The sequence below is a fragment of the Choloepus didactylus genome, chromosome 15 (assembly GCF_015220235.1).
Source record: "Choloepus didactylus isolate mChoDid1 chromosome 15, mChoDid1.pri, whole genome shotgun sequence".
NCBI classification, from domain to species: domain Eukaryota; kingdom Metazoa; phylum Chordata; class Mammalia; order Pilosa; family Megalonychidae; genus Choloepus; species Choloepus didactylus.
In genome coordinates this window covers 33,389,214-33,409,046 of record NC_051321.1, presented here as the reverse complement: position 1 = coordinate 33,409,046, position 19,833 = coordinate 33,389,214, and the positions used below count along the sequence as shown (strand labels likewise).

At 36.6% G+C, this 19,833-nt stretch overlaps 1 protein-coding gene across 1 annotated transcript in view; it reads right to left on the bottom strand.

The window, feature by feature from the left end:
- Window positions 1-19,833, bottom strand: part of LOC119510647 (cytochrome P450 2C23-like) — a 66,779-nt gene that overhangs the window by 36,955 nt on the left and 9,991 nt on the right. The window contains exon 2 of the mRNA XM_037805062.1: window positions 11,379-11,541. Coding sequence (XP_037660990.1) covers window positions 11,379-11,541 — 163 coding nt within the window. The remainder of the gene's footprint in view (window positions 1-11,378; window positions 11,542-19,833) is intronic.

The window sequence follows — 19,833 nt, the reverse complement described above, 5'->3', positions numbered from 1 at the left end:
TAGGACCTCATTCCTTCTTACCACTGCATAATATTTCACCATATGTATATACCACATTTTGTTTATCCACGTGTCTATTGAAGGACACTTGGATTGTTTCCATCTTTTGGCAATTGTGAATAATACCTCTATGAACATTGGTGTGCAAAAAATGTCTGTTCGTGTCACTGCTTTCAGATCTTCTGGGTATAAACTGAGTACTGGAATTGCCAGGTCAAAGGGCAACTCGATATTTAGTTTTCTAAGGAACTGCCAAACTCTTCCACAGTAGCTGTACTATTATACATTCCCACCAGCAGTGGATAAGTGTTCCAATTTCTCCACACCCTCTCCAGCATGTGTAGTTTCCTGTTTGTTTAACGGCAGCCATTCTTATTGGTGTTGAATGGTATCTCATTGTGGTTTTGATTTGCATTTCCCTAATAGCTAATGAAGAGGAACACTTTTTCATGTGGTTTTTAGTCATTTGTATTTCCTCTTCAGAGAAATGTCTTCTCATACCTCGTACCCATTTTATAATTGGATTGTTTGTACTTTTGTTTTTAAGTTGCAGGGTTTCTTTATATATACTGAATATCAGTCCCTTATCAGATATATGGTTTCCAAATATTTTCTCCCATTGAGTTTACTGCCTCTTCACCTTCTTGACAAAGACCTTTGAGGCACTAAAGCATTTGATTTTGATGCGCTCCAATTTATCTATTTTTTTCTTTCATTGCTTGTGCCTTGGGTGTAAGGTCTAAGAAGTTACCTCCTATTACTAGGTCTTGAAGATGTTTCCCTATATTATATTCTAGAAATTTTATGGTACAGTCTCTTATATTGAGGTCTTTGATGCACTTTGGGTTAATTTTTGTATAGGGTGTGAGGTAGGGGTCCTCTTTCATTCTTTTGGATATGGATATTCAGTTCTCTCAGCCGCACTTGTTGAAGAGACTGTTCTGTCCCTCTTCAGTGGATTTGGGGGCCTTGTCATAGACCATTGACCATAGATCTGGGGGCCTTTTTCCAAACTCTCAATCCAATTCCATTGATCCATATGCCTATCTTTATGCCTGTACCATGCTGTTTTGACCACTGTGACTTTATAATAAGCTTTAAAGTCAGGAAGTATAAGTTTGCCTCTTCATTCTTCTTTTTCAGGACTTTTTAAAGGCTATTTGAGGCCCCTCTCCCTTCCAAATACATTTGATAGCTAATTTTTACAATTCTGCAAAGTGGATTTTTGGAATTTAATTGCTATTGCATTAAATCTGTGTATCAATTTAGCTAAAATTGATGTATTAATGACATTTAGCCTTCCTATCCATGAACATGCAATATCTTTCTACCTATTTATGTCCTCTTTGATTTATTTTAGCAAAGTTTTGTAGTTTTCTGTATAGAGGTCTTTTACATCCTTGGTTAAGTTTATTCCTAGATACTTTATTCTTTTAGTTGCTATTGTGAGTGGAATTTTTTTCTTGATTTCCTCTTCCATTAGGTCATTCCCAGTATATACAGACATTAGTGATTTTTGTGCATCACTCTTGTATCCCACCACTTTGCTGAATTTATTAGTTCAAGTAGATTTGTCATCGATTATCAGGATTGTCCAAACATAGGATCCTGTCATCTACAAATAATGAAAATTTTACTTCTTACTTTCCAATTTGGATGCCTTTTATTTCTTTTTCTTGCCTAGTTGTTCTGACTAGAACTTCTAGTGAAATGTTGGATAACAGTGGTGACAGTGGGCATCCTTGTCTTGTTCCTGATCTTAGAGGGCAAGCTTTCAGCCTCTTACTGTTGAGTACTGTATTAGTTAGGGTTCTCTAGGAAAAAAGAATTAACAAGAGATATCTATAAATATAAGATTTTATAAAAGTGTCTCACATAACTGTGGGTATACATGAGTCCAAATTCTGTAGGGCAGGCAGCAAACTGGCAACTCCAATGAAGACGTTTGATGAACTCCTCAGGAAACGAACTGGCAACTTCGATGAACTCCTCAGGAAATACTTTGCTGGTTAGCCGAAGAAGTGAAGGTCCTCTATCTGTCTTGCTTAAAAGTCTTCAACTGATTGGATTAAATCTAGCTAGCTGAATTCTCTCATTGTGAAAGACACACCTTTCGTTGATATAATCAGTCACAGCTGCAGCCAATTGACTGATGAGTTAATAAACCAGCCTTCTGGTTTATTAACCAGCCATAAATGCCCTTGCAGTAATGGTTAGGCCAATGCTTGCTTGACCAGACACCTGGGTACTATCACCTGGCCAAGTTGACACATTAACCTAACCATCACAAGTACAATGTGAGCTTTGGGTTTTTCATATATGTCCTTTATCATATTGAGGAAGTTTCCTTCAATTCCTACCTTTTGAAGTTCTTTTATTTAAAAAAAAATACTGAATTTTATTGAATGCTTTTTCAGCATCTATTGAGATGATCATATGATTTTTCCCTTTCAATTTGTTAATGTGTTATATTACATTGATTTTCTTATGTTGAACCACCCTTGCATGCCTGAAATGAATGCTACTTAGTCATGGTGTATAATTCTTTTAATGTGCCTTTGGATTTGATTTGCAATTATTTTGCTGAGAATTTTTGCATCTATAATCAATAGGGAGATTGGTCTGTGGTTTCTTATAGTATCTTTATCAGGCTTTGGTATTAGGGTGATGTTGGCTTCATAGATTGAGTTAGGTGGTGCTCCCTGTACTTCAATTTTTTTGGAAGAGTTTGAGCAGGGTCAGTATTGATTCTTCTTGGAATGCTTGGTAAAATTCACCTAGGAAGACATCTGGTTCTGGGCTTTTCTTTTTTGGTAGGTTTTTGATGACTGAGTCAATCTCTTTACTTTTGAATGGTTTGTTGAAGTGTTCTATTTCTTCTTGAGTCTGTGTAAGTTGTTCATTTGTGAATTTTCCAGTTCTCCAGCTGTTATTAATTTCCAGCTTCATTCCATTATGATCAGAGAAAATGCTTTGTATAATTTCAATCTTTTTAAATTTATTAAGAACTGTTTTTGCCCCAGCATGTGTTCTGTCCTGAAGAATGTTCCATGAGCACTCAAGAAGAATGTATATCCTGCTGTTTTGGGGTGCAATGTTCTGTATATATTTGTTAGGTCTAGTTCATTTATTATATTTAGGTTCTCTGTTTCCTTATTGATCCTCTTTTTAAAGGTTCTATCTATTGAGGAGAGTGGTGTGTTGAAGTCTTCCAATATTATTGTAGAGACATCCATTACTCCCTTCAGTTTTGCCAGTGTTTGCCTCATGTACTTTGGGACACCTTGATTAGGTGTATAGACATTTCTGATTGTTATTTCTTCTTGGCGAATTGTCCCTTTTATTAATATATAGTACCCTGTGTCTTTTATAACAATTTTACATTTAAAGTTTAGTTTGTCTCTTATTAGTATAGCTACCCCAGATTTTTTTCTGGGTTACTGCTTGCATGGAATATATTTTTCCATTCTTTCACTTCCAACCTATTTGTATCTTTGGGTCTAAAGTTTGTCTTTTGTCAACAGCATATAGATGGATCATCCTTTTATCCATTCTGCCAATCTGTCTTTTGATTGGTGGATTTAATCAATTAACATTCAGTGTTATTACTATAAAAGCCATGCTTATTTCAACTATTTTATCCTTTGGCTTTTATTTGTCAGATCTATTTTTTCTCTCTCTTTTTATCCTTTTAGTTACCCTTACTGATAATTTTCATTTCTGTACTCTCCCCCAAGCCTCTCTGTCCTGTCTTTTTTTTTTTTTCCAGCTGAAGCACTCCCATTAGTATTTCTGTAGGGCATACCTCCTCTTGATGAACACTTTCAAAACTTCTGTTTATCTGAGGATATTTTAAACTCTCCCTCAGTTTTGGAGGGCAGCTTTACTGGATAAGGAATTCTTGGCTGGCAGTTTTTCTCTTTCAGTATCTTAAATATATCAAAGCACTGCCTTCTCACCCATATGGTGTCTGATGAGAAGTCACACTTAGCCTTATATGGCTTCCCCTGAATGTGGTAAATCAATTTTCTCTTGCTGCTTTCAGGATTCTCTCCTTCTCTTTGGCATTTGACAGTGTGATTGTATGTGTCCTGTCTTGAGTCTATTCAGATTTATTCTATTTGGAGTATGCTGGGATTCTTCAATTTGCATAATTATGTCATTTATGTCTTTTATAAGGTGTTCCAGTTTGCTAAGGCTTCCAGAATGCAATATACCAGAAATGGATTGGATTTTATAAAGGAGATTTATTAGGTTACAAATTTACAGTTCTAAGGCCATAAAAGTGTCCAAACTAAGGCATCAACAAGAGGATCCCTTCACTGAAGGAAGGCTAATGGCATCCAAAATACTTCTGTCAGCTGGGAAGGCATGTGGCTGGCACCTGCTTGTCCTTTCCTCCCATGTTGCATTGCTTCCAGCTTCTGATTGCAGTGACTTTCTCTTTAAGTTTATGTGGGTTCTCACTTAGCTTCACTTGGGCAAACTCTGGGCCTCATCTCTTAGCTTAACATCATCTTTCTGTCTGCATCTCCAAGTGTCTGGGTCTGTGTTGGTTCTGACTCTCTCTTCTCTCTCTGTCTCTCTCTGTCTCTGTCTCTCTCTCTCTTTCTCTCTCTCTTCTCTCTGAGCTCTTTTAAGGACTCCAGTAAACTAATTAAGACCCACCTTGAATGGACAGGGTCACATCTCCATGGAAACAACCTAATCAAAAGATCCCACCCATGGTAAGTGTGCACCCACAAGATTTTATTAAAAGAGCATTCTTTTCTGGGGTACATAAAATTTCAAACTGGCACATAAGGATTGGGAAATTTTCAATCAATATTTCCTCAAATATTCTTCCTGCCCTTTTCCATTCTCTTCTTCTTCTGGGACACCTATGAAGCAAATATTTGTGTGCTTCATGTTGTCAATCTTTTCCCTGAAACACTGCACAAATTTTTCCATTTTTTCTCCATTTGTCCTTTAGTCTGTTCAAATTCAGTTGCTCTGTCTTCTAACTCACTGATCTTCAAATCTGCTGTTGTGTGTCTCTAGTGTATTTTAATTTCATCCATAGTGTCTTTCATTATTGTAAGATCTGTTGCTTTTCTGTTTTCTTTCAAATTTCCTTTTTATGCTCTCCTAGTGTCTTGTTAATATCCTTTATCTCTTTAGCCATTTTGTTGAATTTATTTAGGAAATTTGTTTGAAAACCTTTGATTAGATGTTCCAAATTCCGTATCTCCTCTAACTTTTTAATTTTATCATTTGGGTTGGTCATATCTTCTTGTTTCTTACTATGCCTTGGAATTTTTTGCTGGTATCTGGGTGTCTGACTATCTTGACAAGATTATTTTTTATAATTTTTTTGTTCTTTTTAATTCAATTTTATTGATACGTATTCACATACCATTCAGTCATCCAAAGTGTATAATCAGTTGTTCAAAGTACCATTATATAGTTGTGCATTCATTACCACAATTAATTTTTGAATATTTTCATTACTGCAAAAAAAGAATAAGAATAAAAAGTAAAAAGGAAGACCCACAACATCTTGTCACTCTATCCCTCCCTATTATTCATTTACTTTTTGTCCCCATTTTTCTACTTATCTGTCCATACAGTGGATAGAGTGTGAGCCACAAGGTTTTCACAATTACATGGTCACACAGTGTAAGCTATATAGTTATATAGTCATTTTCAAAAATCAAGGCTACTGAGTTGCAGCTCAACAGTTTCAGATATTTCCTTCTAGCTATTCCAATACACTAAAAACTAAAAAGGGATTGATAAGATTATTTTGAAACTTGGGTTCCCTCTCTTTTCTAAGGTTTTGTTGTTGATTGGGTTCATGTTAAAGGTCTTCTTCAGCTGTTTGTTCATGAGTATTTCTCAGCCAAAACAGGGTGAGGTTCCAATGCCAGAGGTGTGGACCAGTTCCAAGTTGCTCTAGAAAGAATGTCAGGAAAGCAGCTTCCCAAGACTGCACTTTCCCAGCCTTCCCTGCAGATGGCACTCTTTGGCAATCTATTCACCACTGTCACCTCTTTTTCTGAGGTGGGTGGAAATAATAGTATAGCAGTGCTGTGGGTGCCTGTCCAGAAAGGACCAAGGCTGTGGGACCCCACAGTCCAATTTGCCAACCAACAATTGGGTCACAACTGTGCTGCTTCCCACTCTGTTCCTTGGTGGGAAGGCTTACCAAACTCTTCCAGTCTGCAGCAGCCAACTGGCAGTAGCTGGGATGACCAGAAGCTGTTGGCCTTGAGGGTAGGGGATGTGTGACAGGAAACATGGTGGAGTTGGGTCATTCACTGCAGTTTCTCAGTGTTTGGGGACAATGGCATTGTGGGCACCCAGGGCTTCTGCCTGGAAGGGATCAAGGTTGTGGGATCCAGAGGATCAACTTTACTGGCCAACAGTTGGTTCAGAACTCTGACACACCCCCCTCTTTTCCCAGATGATGGGCTTCCCTATTCTTTCCAGACTCTCCCAGTCTGCAGCAGCCAGCCAAGTGAGAACCAGTCTGACCCTAAGCTGCCAGCCGCAGGTGTAGAGGATGGGTGCTGGGAACCATGGTGGAGTTGAGTCACTTACCACAGTTTCTCTGTGTGTGGAGAGAATGGTGCCATGAGCACCGCAGGCTCCTGCCTGAAAAGGATAAAGGCTGCAGGATCCAGAGGATCAGTTTTGTTGGCCAACAGTTGGATCAGAAGGGTGTTGTGTCCTTCTCTTTTCCTGTTGGGAGGATCTCCCTGTCCTTCCCAGTATGCAGCAGCCAGCCAGGTGAGAACCAGGCCAACCCAAAGCTGCCAGCCTTGTGGGTGGAAGATGGGCACTGGGAGCCATGGCCAAATTCAGTCACTCAGCAGTTTCTTTGTTTCTTCATCCAGCTCTTCCTTGCATGTTGCAATGGTCCTTTCCTGAACCACTGCTTTGGACAGTTTCTTCCTGTTCTCTAGGTGTTTTGGGTGGAGGAGAGATTTCTGCCTCTCTTTAGGCCACCATCATCCCAGAAGTTCTCACCTTTACTTTGGAAGGATAATTTTGCTCTGTACAGAATTCTAGGTTGTTGCTTTACTCATTCAACAGTTTATGTATTTCACTCCACTCTCTTCTTGCTACCATGGTTTTTGAATAGAAGTCTGATGTAATTCTTTTCTTTGTTCCTCTATAAGTAAGGTGGGGTTTTTTCCTCATGTCTTTCAAAATTTTCTCTTTGTCTTTGGCTTTCTGCAGTTGAATATGATATATCTAGGTGTAGAGTATTTGTCCTGCTTAGTGTTCTGTGTCATTCCTGAATTTGTGATTTTGTGTCTGTCATTAATTTTGGGAAATTATTAACCATTATTACTTGAAATATTTCTTTTTCTTCATCTTCTCCTTCTGGTATTCTCATTACACATATATTACTACTTTTCTAATTGTCCCACAGTTCTTGGATATTCTGTTCCTGTTTTCATTTTTTTCTCTTTGCATTTCAGTTTGGGAAGTTTCTATTGGCATATCTTTAATCTCACTGATGTTTTCTTCAGCAATGTCCAGTCGGATGGTTCTATCAAAGAATTTCAGCCATATTGTATTAAGGCACATGTCATTCAATTTGGGCACACCTTAACTAAAAATATTTTCAGAGGTCCTATATACAAAATGGGTTCACCCACAGAACCAAGAGTCGAGATCTGAATATGCCTTTTGTGTGGGATATGATTCAATCCCCAATAATATTAATCATAGTTCTTAAAAATTCCCAGATAATTCCAAAATCTATGTCATATCTTTGTCTGAGTTTGATACGTTGTCTTTTCAGATAATATTTATTTTTGCCTTTTAGCCTGTCTTGTAATTTTTTGTTGAAAGCTGGAGATGATGTATTCAATAATAGAAACTGTGGGTAATTAAACTTTTAGTATAAAGTTTTATGTTAATCTGGCTAGGAGATGGGCTGTGTTTGATGTTTGCTGTAATTATAGGTATCAGAGACTTCAGTTTCCTTGTTTGTTTTTTTCACCTCTCTCCTGTTGTCTTTGGGTTTCTCTAAGAGCTCCTTCTTAAATACAGTCTGCATCTTGAAGCTTTCTCAGTGGTAATCCACTGAGGTAGGGGTCCAAGTTCATTATTTGGCATACGCAAATTCTGTTATCTCAGCACATTTGTTGAAGAGGCTACCCTTTCTCCATTGAATGGAAATGGCTCCTTCGTAAAAAATCAATTAGCTGTAAATGTATGGGTTTACTTCTGTACTCTCAGTTCCATTGCATTTCTCTTTATCTATGTGCCAGTACCACATTGTCTTGATTGCCGTTGCTTTGTATTAAGTTTTGAAACTGGGAAGTGAGTCCTCCTGCTTTGTTCTTCCCTTTCAAGATTGTTTTGGATATTCAGGGTCCCTTGCAATTACACAGGGATTTGAGGATCAGCTTTTCCATTTCTATAAAACAGAATTTTTGCATTTGATAGAGATTGGGTTGAATCTGTAAATAATTTTGGGTAGTATTGACATCTTAGCAATATTAAGTCTTCCAATTCATGACCATTCTTGACCATGGAATTGCTTTCTATTATTTAGGTCTTTAATTTATTTTAGCAATGTTTTGTTGACTCCAGTGTACAAGTCTTTCACCTCTTTGGTTGAGTTTATTCTTAGATATTTGATTATTTGGCTTGCTATCGTAAATAGAATAATTTTCTTGATTTCCTTTTCATATTGTTCATTATTACTGTACAAAAACCCAACCAACTTTTTGGAGTTGATCTTGAACTCTGCATCTTTGCTGAATTTATTTATTAGCTCTGGTAACTTTCTTTTGGATTCTTTGGAATTTCTTATATACAGGATCGGCAATATACATTTTAAAATAATCTGTCTGCCTTCCAATACTGTTATTTGGATACTCATGTAGTTTAATGTTCTCATAAAGGTATATTCCCAATTCCCTCTCCCATCTCTTGTGCCAATATTGTTATATATTTTACTTTTACATATGCTATAAACACAGTACATTGTTACTGTGGTTTTTTAAGCAGTCATTTGTTTTTAAAGCAATAAAAATAAGAAAAAGTAGATTACATTTGACTTTCATTTCCATTGTTCTTCATTTCTTTGTTTAGATCCATGTTTCTCACTTGTATCATATTTCTTTTGCCTGAATTAACTTCCTTTGACATTTATTATAAAGTAGGTCTGCTGGCAATGAATTACTTCAGTTTTTGTTTATCTGAGAAGTCTCCATTTTTTGAAGGATATTTTGCTAGGTCTAGAATTCTGGGCTTATAGATTTTTTCTTTCAGCAATTTAAAGATGCCACTCCACTGTGTCCTTCCTTTCATGTTCTCTGACAAGAAGTCCACTGTAATTCTTCTCTTTGTTCCTCTAATGATAATATGCTCCGCCCACTCCCATCCCAGCTATGGTTGACTTCAAGACTTTCTCATTGTCTTTGGTTTTATGGAGTTCAAATATGATATGCCTAAGTTTGTGTGGGTTTTTCATTTGTTTGTTTTTTTTGGTAGAAAAGAGATATTTATCCTGCTTGCAGATCAGAGAAAGGCCATTTCCACTGTACTTTGGTCAAATTCCTAACCCACAGAATTCAGGCACGTCATAAATCAATGGTTGTTTTACATCCCTGAGTTTGGAAAATTTTGTTATGTAACAATAGGTAACTGGAACACTCTTCTATGTTTCATTTTTCACTCCATTCAGATATATACTTATTATTTAAATATCTATATTAACTATATTTATTTCTCTCTCCCACACCTGCATCCCTACAGTCCTGGAGTGCTCTAAGGAAGCAATGCCCTCTCCAGGTACCCCACCCCCATGTGTTTTTGTGGGGGTGGGAAGTGGGGGTTGTAGAATTGCATAGTATACTGTTCCTACTTATGTAAACTAGATTCCCCAGTAGATCTGCAAAATTTATATTTCAGTAGATATTACTAGATTTCAGTAGATATTACTAGATTACTTTCCAAAAACATTATATAGCATTTGCATTACTCAAGAAAGGAAGGAGTGACTGTTTACTCATACCTCCAAGTACACTGTGAGGTTGTTATTTTAGTTTTTGGCATTTTAATGAGTGAACAGTGGAATCTAACACTGTTGTGTGGGTTGAAAGAATAAAATAAAGGTTTGATCTGTTGCAATCTGTCAGTAAAATGAGCATTTAAATATTAAGAAACTAGGCAAAATAGCAAGTTAATAGTTAACTGGAAAGTTACAGCAGCTTGATTAGTTCGTCATACATTACAGGAGTCTGCTGCACTATATTACAGTTGCTCAAAGATCTCAGAAAGCTATTTAATATATCAGCAGATAATTTAATTTAGGAAGAAAAACTAAAATATCAATGAATGGTCTTCTCTTTGTAATTTTCCAGGATAATAGAAAGCTTGTGGGAAGGAGGAACTGAATTATCTGCCACCATTAGATGCAAGAAAGAAGTAACAAATTTTATAAGAAGTTTAGAAACCAATTTACTCAGAGTCAGAAAAGCAGCAAGTTTTAGATTAAAAATTTCCCCCTTTTGCAACTCAAGCCAATCCAGTTAAAAATTAATTTAAAAGCTCTCACACAGCAATGTAATTAACTTAGGGAAAAGGAAGATAGTAGAGGGAAAGCTTGATTGCTTCTTTAGTTAAACAAATGCAGCCTGATTTTATGGAACAGAGAGACAAAATCATTTTTGTTTTGACACTTATTATGCTGTATTATATTTAATTAGTGGTCCATAAATGTGCTTTGAAAAGAATTCAGTTCCTTTTTCTCTGGGATTTGCAATTTTATTATTTCTAAGTGGTTTGGTAGAGACTTTCAGTCTGTCCGAAATGTTTTTATTGTGCAATATTTGATATATAAAGTTATATTTGTAATACATGTAAGTTTTAAAACCTAATAAAATGAATTATCTGCATATCTACAATCCAACTGAAGAATTAGAACATGGCTAGTACCGTTGTAACCCCTATGCATTACCTCCCTCATCCTACCCTCACAGCCCCCCATACCCTAACCAACCAGACTATAACTGAAAATACAGTAGTTCCTAGATCTGGTCATTTGTTTATTGTTGCTGCTACTGTGCTCGTGCAGTCTTTATGCCATGGGAAAATAAAACCCAAGTGTGGCTTCCTCAGCTCTCTAAACCTTAGGGCCTCTTGGTAGAAATTCTTATTTCAAAGGTCCTTAGATTGCTTTATCTCAATTGTGTTTGCAGAATTACTTTATAGGGAATTTGGAGTCTGTTTTTAATGATCATCTCAGTGGCTCTTTCAGGGCATCTAATCGGTTGCTTCATACAAACAGGTACTCATTAAACTGATCAGATTGTTTTGCAAAATATTCAGGTGCCAAAGAAAATTGACTTGTATTTTGATTTGAAACATACCATATCCTTTCTGGGTATCGTCAATAATTGGTACACGTCCTCTGCCAAGGAATTCATCACCCCGGTCAATTAGAGCTTCCCTCACTGCTTCATATCCGTGTAAGACCACAGTGAGCTGGGGTCCAAGATGCAGGGTGTAAACAGGGCCATACTCTTTAGCCAGCTGAGAAGAGATTCAAACAGCTATATGAATATTGTTGTAAATTCTATAAGTTACGGATGCTTAAGTAGAAATTAAAAAACAATTTAATGCATGGCTTAGCCTTTCCTCCATCATCATTTTTAATCTGAGGTAGAGTCATGGATTTATTCTTTCCTTATCTGTATTTGCAATCTTTCAACAAATATTTAAGCATGTGTGATGGCTAATTTTATGTATCAACTTGGCTAGGTTATAGTGCCTAGTTGTTTCTCATCAAACACTGATCTGGGTGTTGCTAAGAAGTTATTTTGTAGATGTGATTAAATCTATAATCAGTTGACTTTAAACAAAGGACATTATCTATGGTAATATGAGTAAGCCTCATCAAATCAGATTCAAGACCTTAAAAGAAAAAATCTGAAGTTTGTGGGAGAAGAAGAAACTCTAACTCAAGACTGCAACATCAACTCGAATGGTCTGCCCTAACGATTTTGGACTTGCCAGCCCCACAATCACATGAGCCAATTCCTTAAAACACACACACACACACACACACACACACACAATTCATGATGCTGGACAAAGTGGATATCCAATTTGTCCAGCATCATTTGTTGAAAAGACTGTCCTCCATTGAATGGTCTTGGAATCCTGGTTGACCATATATGTGAGGGTTCTAGACTTTGTATTGTATTCCATTCATCTCTGTGTCTATCCTTATGCCAGTACCACACTGTTTTGATTACTGTAGCTTTGTAGTAAGTTTTGAAATTGGGAAGTGTAAGTCTTTCAACTTTGTTCTTCTTCTTTGAGATTGTCATATTCAGGGTCCCTTGAATTTCTGTATGAATGTTGGGATTTTTTCTTTTCCTGAAAAACTCAATGTTGGTATTTGGATAGGTATTGCATTGAATCTATATATCACTTTGGATAGTATTGTCATTTTGACAATATTAAGTTTTCCAACACCTGAATATCGAATGTCTTCCCATTTACTTAGGTACTTAGTTTCTTTCAGAAATGTTTTGTAGACTTCATTGTACAAGTTGTTTTTTTTTTTTTTTACCTCATTAAATTCTTAAGTATTTTATTCTTTTTGATGCTACTGTAAATAGAATTGTTTTCTTGACTTCATTTTCAGATTCTTCACTGGTAATGTATGAAATACAATTAATTTTTGCATGTTGGTTTTGTACCCTGCAACTTTGCTGAATTCTTTTATCAGTTCTAACAGGTTTTTGTGTATATTCTTTAGGGTTTTCTACCTAAAAAGATCATGTCACCTTTGAACAGAGAGATTCTACTTCTTCCTTTCCAATTTGGATGCCTTTTATTTATTTTTCTTACCTACTTGCTCTAGCTACAACTTCCATGACTGTGATGAAGAGAATTGATGGAAATGAGCATACTTGTCTTGTTCCTGCTCTTGCAGAAAAATCTTTCAGTTGGCTTCTATTATATGCAGGAAATTCCCTTCTATTCCTAGTCTATTGAGTGTTTTTATCATGCAAAGGTGTTGAAATTTGTCAAATGGTTTTTCTGCATCATTTGAGATGATCACATATGTTTTTCGCCCTTTCATTCTATTTTGTGGTGTATTACATTGATTTTTGTACTTTGAACCACCCTAGCATTCCTGGGAGAAATCCCACTTGGCCATGGTGTATAATCTTTTTTAATATATTGCTGAATTTGGTTTGCCAATTTTTGTTGAGAATTTTTGCATTTATATTCATAAGGGATAATGGTTGGTAGTTTTCTTTTCTGGTAGTGTCCTTGTCTGGTTTTGATTTCAGAACAATGCTAGACTCATAGAATGAATTCAAATTTTTGGAAGAGTGTGAGAAGAATTAGTGCTAATTCTTCTTTAAATGTTTAATAGAATTCCCCAGTGAACTCATCAGGTCCTAGGATTTTCTTTGCTGGGATTAAGTTTCCTTGCTGCTATTGGTCTACACATATTTTTTAATATAATTTTTTATTAGAGAAGTTGTAGGTTTACAGAAAAATCATACAAATACTTCTCTTCCTTCTTAAGTCAGCTTTGGTAGTTTGTGTGTTTCCAGAAATTTGTCCATTTCATCTAGGTTACCCAATTGCTGGCATACAACTATTCATAGTATTTTCTTACAATCCTTTTTTTTTTTTTTTTTTTTTTTTTTTTTAATCATCATTTTATTGAGATATATTCACATACCACGCAGTCATACAAAACAAATTGTACTTTCGATTGTTTACAGTACCATTACATAGTTGTACATTCATCACCTAAATCAATCCCTGACACCTTCATTAGCACACACACAAAAATAACAAGAATAATAATTAGAGTGAAAAAGAGCAATTGAAGTAAAAAAGAACACTAGGTACCTTTGTCTGTTTGTTTGCTTCCCCTACTTTTCTACACATCCATCCATAAACTAGACAAAGTGGAGTTTGGTCCTTATGGCATTCCCAATCCCACTGTCACCCCTCATAAGCTACATTTTTATACAACTGTCTTCGAGATTCATGGGTTCTGGGTTGTAGTTTAATAGTTTCAGGTATCCACCACCAGCTACCCCAATTCTTTAGAACCTAAAAAAGGTTGTCTAAAGTGTGCGTAAGAGTGCCCACCAGAGTGATCTCTCGGCTCGTTTTGGAATCTCTCTGCCACTGAAGCTTATTTCATTTCCTTTCACATCCCCCTTTTGGTCAAGAAGATGTTCTCCATCCCACGATGCCGGGTCTACATTCCTCCCCGGGAGTCATATTCCACGTTGCCAGGGAGATTCACTTCCCTGGGTGTCTGATCCCACGTAGGGGGGAGGGCAGTGATTTCACCTTTCAAGTTGGCTTAGCCAGAGAGAGAGGGCCACATCTGAGCAACAAAGAGGCATTCAGGAGGAGACTCTTAGGCACAAATACAGGGAGGCCTAGCCTCTCCTTTGCAGCAACCGTCTTCCCAAGGGTAAAACTTATGGTAGAGGGCTCAACCCATCAAACCACCAGTCCCCTATGTCTTGGTCATGTTAGCAACCATGGAGGTGGGGTAGGCGAATACCCCTGCATTCTCCACAGGCTCCTCAAGGGGGCAATAAATCTTTTTTTTTTTTTTTTCCTTGTTTGTCTTTTTTCTTTTTTCTTTTTTTTTTTTTTTAACTTTCCCTTCCTTTTTCAAATCAACTGTATGAAAAAAAAAGTTAAAAAGAAAACAAACATACAATAAAAAAACATTTCAAAGAGACCATAGCAAGGGAGTAAGAAAAAGACAACTAACCTAAGATAACTGCTTAACTTCCAACATGTTCCTACTTTACCCCAAGAAAGTTACATAATATAGCAACATTTCAGTGAACTTGTTCCTACTACATCCATCAGAAATTAACAGACCATAGTCATTTCTGGGCATCCCCAGAACGTTAAATAGCTTATCTGTTCTTCTTGGATTATTGTTCCCCCTTCCTTAATTGCTCTCTACTGCTAGTTCCCCTACATTCTACATTATAAACCATTTGTTTTACATTTTTCAAAGTTCACATTAGTGGTAGCATATAATATTTCTCTTTTTGTGCCTGGCTTATTTCGCTCAGCATTATGTCTTCAAGGTTCATCCATGTTGTCATATGTTTCACCAGATCGTTCCTTCTTACTGCCGCGTAGTATTCCATCGTGTGTATATACCACATTTTATTTATCCACTCATCTGTTGAAGGACATTTGGGTTGTTTCCATCTCTTGGCAATTGTGAATAATGCTGCTATGAACATTGGCGTGCAGATATCTGTTCGTGTCACTGCTTTCCGATCTTCCGGGTATATACCGAGAAGTGCAATCGCTGGATCGAATGGTAGCTCTATATCTAGTTTTCTAAGGAACTGCCAGACTGACTTCCAGAGTGGCTGAACCATTATACAGTCCCACCAACAATGAATAAGAGTTCCAATTTCTCCACATCCCCTCCAGCATTTGTAGTTTCCTGTTTGTTTAATGGCAGCCATTCTAACCGGTGTTAGATGGTATCTCATTGTGGTCTTAATTTGCATCTCTCTAATAGCTAGTGAAGCTGAACATTTTTTCATGTGTTTCTTGGCCATTTGTATTTCCTCTTCAGAGAACTGTCTTTTCATATCTTTTGCCCATTTTATAATTGGGCTGTCTGTACTATTGTCATTGAGTTGTAGGATTTCTTTGTATATGCAAGATATCAGTCTTTTGTCAGATACATGGTTTCCAAAAATTTTTTCCCATTGAGTTGGCTGCCTCTTTACCTTTTTGAGAAATTCCTTTGAGGTGCAGAAACTTCTAAGCTTGAGGAGTTCCCATTTATCTATTTTCTCTTTTGTTGCTTGTGCTTTGGGTGTAAAGTCTAGGAAGTGGCTGCCTAATACAAGGTCTTGAAGATGTTTCCCTACATTATCTTCTAGGAGTTTTATGGTACTTTCTTTTATATTGAGATCTTTGGTCCATTTTGAGTTAATTTTTGTGTAGGGGGTGAGGTAGGGGTCCTCTTTCATTCTTTTGGATATGGATATCCAACTCTCCCAGCCCCATTTGTTGAAAAGACCATTATGGCTCAGTTCGGTGACTTTAGGGGCCTTATCAAAGATCAGTCGGCCATAGATCTGAGGGTCTATCTCTGAATTCTCAATTCGATTCCATTGATCTATATGTCTATCTTTGTGCCAGTACCATGCTGTTTTGGCAACTGTGGCTTTATAATAAGCTTCAAAGTCAGGGAGTGTAAGTCCTCCCACTTCGTTTTTCTTTTTTAGAGTGTCTTTAGCAATTCGAGGCATCTTCCCTTTCCAAATAAATTTGATAACTAGCTTTTCCAAGTCTGCAAAGTAGGTTGTTGGAATTTTGATTGGGATTGCATTGAATCTGTAGATGAGTTTGGGTAGAATTGACATCTTAATGACATTTAGCCTTCCTATCCATGAACATGGAATATTTTTCCATCTTTTAAGGTCCCCTTCTATTTCTTTTAGTAGAGTTATGTAGTTTTCTTTGTATAGGTCTTTTACATCTTTGGTTAAGTTTATTCCTAGGTACTTGATTTTTTTAGTTGCTATTGAAAATGGTATCTTTTTCTTGAGTGTCTCTTCAGTTTGTTCATTTCTAGCATATAGAAACATTACTGACTTATGTGCATTAATCTTGTATCCCGCTACTTTGCTAAATTTGTTTATTAGCTCTAGTAGCTGTATCGTTGATTTCTCAGGGTTTTCTAGATATAAGATCATATCATCTGCAAACAATGACAGTTTTACTTCTTCTTTTCCAATTTGGATGCCTTTTATTTCTTTGTCTTGCCGGATTGCTCTGGCTAGCACTTCCAGCACAATGTTGAATAACAGTGGTGACAGCGGGCATCCTTGTCTTGTTCCTGATCTTAGAGGGAAGGCTTTCAGTCTCTCACCATTGAGTACTATGCTGGCTGTGGGTTTTTCATATATGCTCTTTATCATGTTGAGGAAGTTTCCTTCAATTCCTACCTTTTGAAGTGTTTTTATCAAAAAGGGATGTTGGATTTTGTCAAATGCTTTTTCAGCATCTATTGAGATGATCAATTGATTTTTCCCTTTCGAGTTTTTAATGTGTTGTAATACATTGATTGTTTTTCTTATGTTGAACCATCCTTGCATGCCTGGAATGAACCCCACTTGGTCATGGTGTATGATTTTTTTAATGTGTCTTTGGATTCGATTTGCAAGTATTTTGTTGAGGATTTTTGCATCTATATTCATTAGGGAGATTGGCCGGTAGTTTTCCTTTTTTGTAGCATCTTTGCCTGGTTTTGGTATTAGATTGATGTTAGCTTCATAAAATGAGTTAGGTAGTGTTCCATTTTTTTCAATGTTTTGAAAGAGTTTGAGTAAGATTGGTGTCAGTTCTTTCTGGAAAGTTTGGTAGAATTCCCCTGTGAAGCCATCTGGCCCTGGGCATTTATTTGTGGGAAGATTTTTGATGACTGATTGGATCTCTTTGCTTGTTATGGGTTGGTTGAGGTCTTCTATTTCTTCTCTGGTCAGTCTAGGTTGTTCATATGTTTCCAGGAAATTGTCCATTTCTTCTACATTATCCAGTTTGTTGCCATACAGTTGTTCATAATATCCTCTTATAATTTTTTTAATTTCTTCAGGATCTGCAGTTATGTCACCTTTTTCATTCATTATTTTGTTTATATGGGTCTTCTCTCTTTTTGATTTTGTCAGTCTAGCTAGGGGCTTGTCAATCTTGTTGATCTTCTCAAAGAACCAACTTTTGGTGATATTTATCCTCTCTATTGTTTTTTTGTTCTCTATGTCATTTATTTCTGCTTTAATCCTTGTTATTTCTTTTCTTGTACTTGGTTTAGGATTGGTTTGCTGTTCATTTTCTAGCTTCTTCAGTTGATCCATTAGTTCTTTGATTTTGGCTCTTTCTTCCTTTTTAATATATGCGTTTAGTGCTATAAATTTCCCCCTTAGCACTGCTTTTGCTGCATCCCATAGGTTTTGGTATGTTGTGTTCTCATTTTCATTCGTCTCTATATATTTAGCAATTTCTGTTGCTATTTCTTCTTTAACCCACTGATTGTTTAGGAGTGTGTTGTTTAACCTCCAGGTATTTGTGAATTTTCTAAGTCTCTGATGGTTATTGACTTCTAATTGTATTCCATTGTGGTCAGAGAATGTGCTTTGAATAATTTCAATCTTTTTAAATTTATTGAGGCTTGTTTTATGTCCCAGCATATGATCTATTCTGGAGAAAGTTCCGTGAGCACTAGAAAAGTATGTGTATCCTGGTGATTTGGGATGTAATGTCCTGTAGATGTCTGTTAAATCTAATTCATTTATCAGATTGTTTAGGTTTTCAATTTCCTTATTGGTCTTCTGTCTGGTTGATCTATCTATAGGAGAGAGTGATGTGTTGAAGTCTCCCACAATTATTGTGGAAACATCAATTGCTTCCTTTAGTTTTGCCAATGTTTCTCTCATGTATTTTGTGGCACCTTGATTGGGTGCATAGACATTTACGATTGTTATTTCTTCTTGCTGAATTGCCCCTTTTATTAGTATGTAGTGGCCTTCTTTGTCTCTCAAAACATCCCTGCATTTGAAGTCTATTTTATCTGAGATTAATATTGCTACACCTGCTTTCTTTTGGCTGTAGCTTGCATGAAATATTTTTTTCCATCCTTTCACTTTCAGTTTCTTTGTGTCCCTGTGTCTAAGATGAGTCTCTTGTATGCAACATATTGATGGTTCATTTTTTTTGATCCATTCTGCGAATCTATATCTTTTAATTGGGGAGTTTAATCCATTTACATTCAACGTTAAAACCGTGAAGGCATTTCTTGAATCGGCCATCTTATCCTTTGGATTATGTTTGCCATATTTTTCCCTCTCTCTATTAATATCCTTTATTGTACCCATACTGAATTTCTTTAGTACTGAACCTTTCTCCAAGTCTCTTTGTCCTGTCTTTGTTTCTCTGTCTGTAGGGCTCCCTTTAGTATCTCCAGTAGGGCAGGTCTCTTGTTAGCAAATTCTCTCAGCATTTCTTTGTCTGTGAAAAATTTAAGCTCTCCCTCAAATTTGAAGGAGAGCTTTGCTGGATAAAGTATTCTTGGCTGGAAATTCCTCTCACTCAGAATTTTAAATATATCGTGCCACTGCCTTCTTGCCTCCATGGTGGCTGCTGAGTAGTCACTACTTAGTCTTATGCTGTTTCCTTTGTATGTGGTGAATTGCTTTTCTCTTGCTGCTTTCAGAACTTGCTCCTTCTCTTCTGTGTTTGACAGTGTGATCAGTATATGTCTCGGAGTGGGTTTTTTTGGATTTATTCTATTTGGAGTTCGCTGAGCATTTATGATTTGTGTATTTATGTTGTTTAGAAGATTTGGGAAGTTTTCCCCAACAATTTCTTTGAATACTCTTCCTAGACCTTTACCCTTTTCTTCCCCTTCTGGGACACCAATGAGTCTTATATTTGGACGTTTCATATTATCTATCATATCCCTGAGGTCCATTTCGAGTTTTTCAATTTTTTTCCCCATTCTTTCTTTTATGCTTTCATTTTCCATTCTGTCATCTTCCAGGTCACTGATTCGTTGTTCACCTTCCTCTAGTCTTGTACTATGAGTGTCCAGAATCTTTTTAATTTGGTCAACAGTTTCTTTAATTTCCATAAGATCATCCATTTTTTTATTTAGTCTTGCAATGTCTTCTTTATGCTCTTCTAGGGTCTTCTTGATTTCCTTCATATCCCGTACTATGGTCTCATTGTTCATCTTTAGTTCTTTGAGTAGCTGCTCTAGGTGCTGTGTCTCTTCTGGTCTTTTGATTT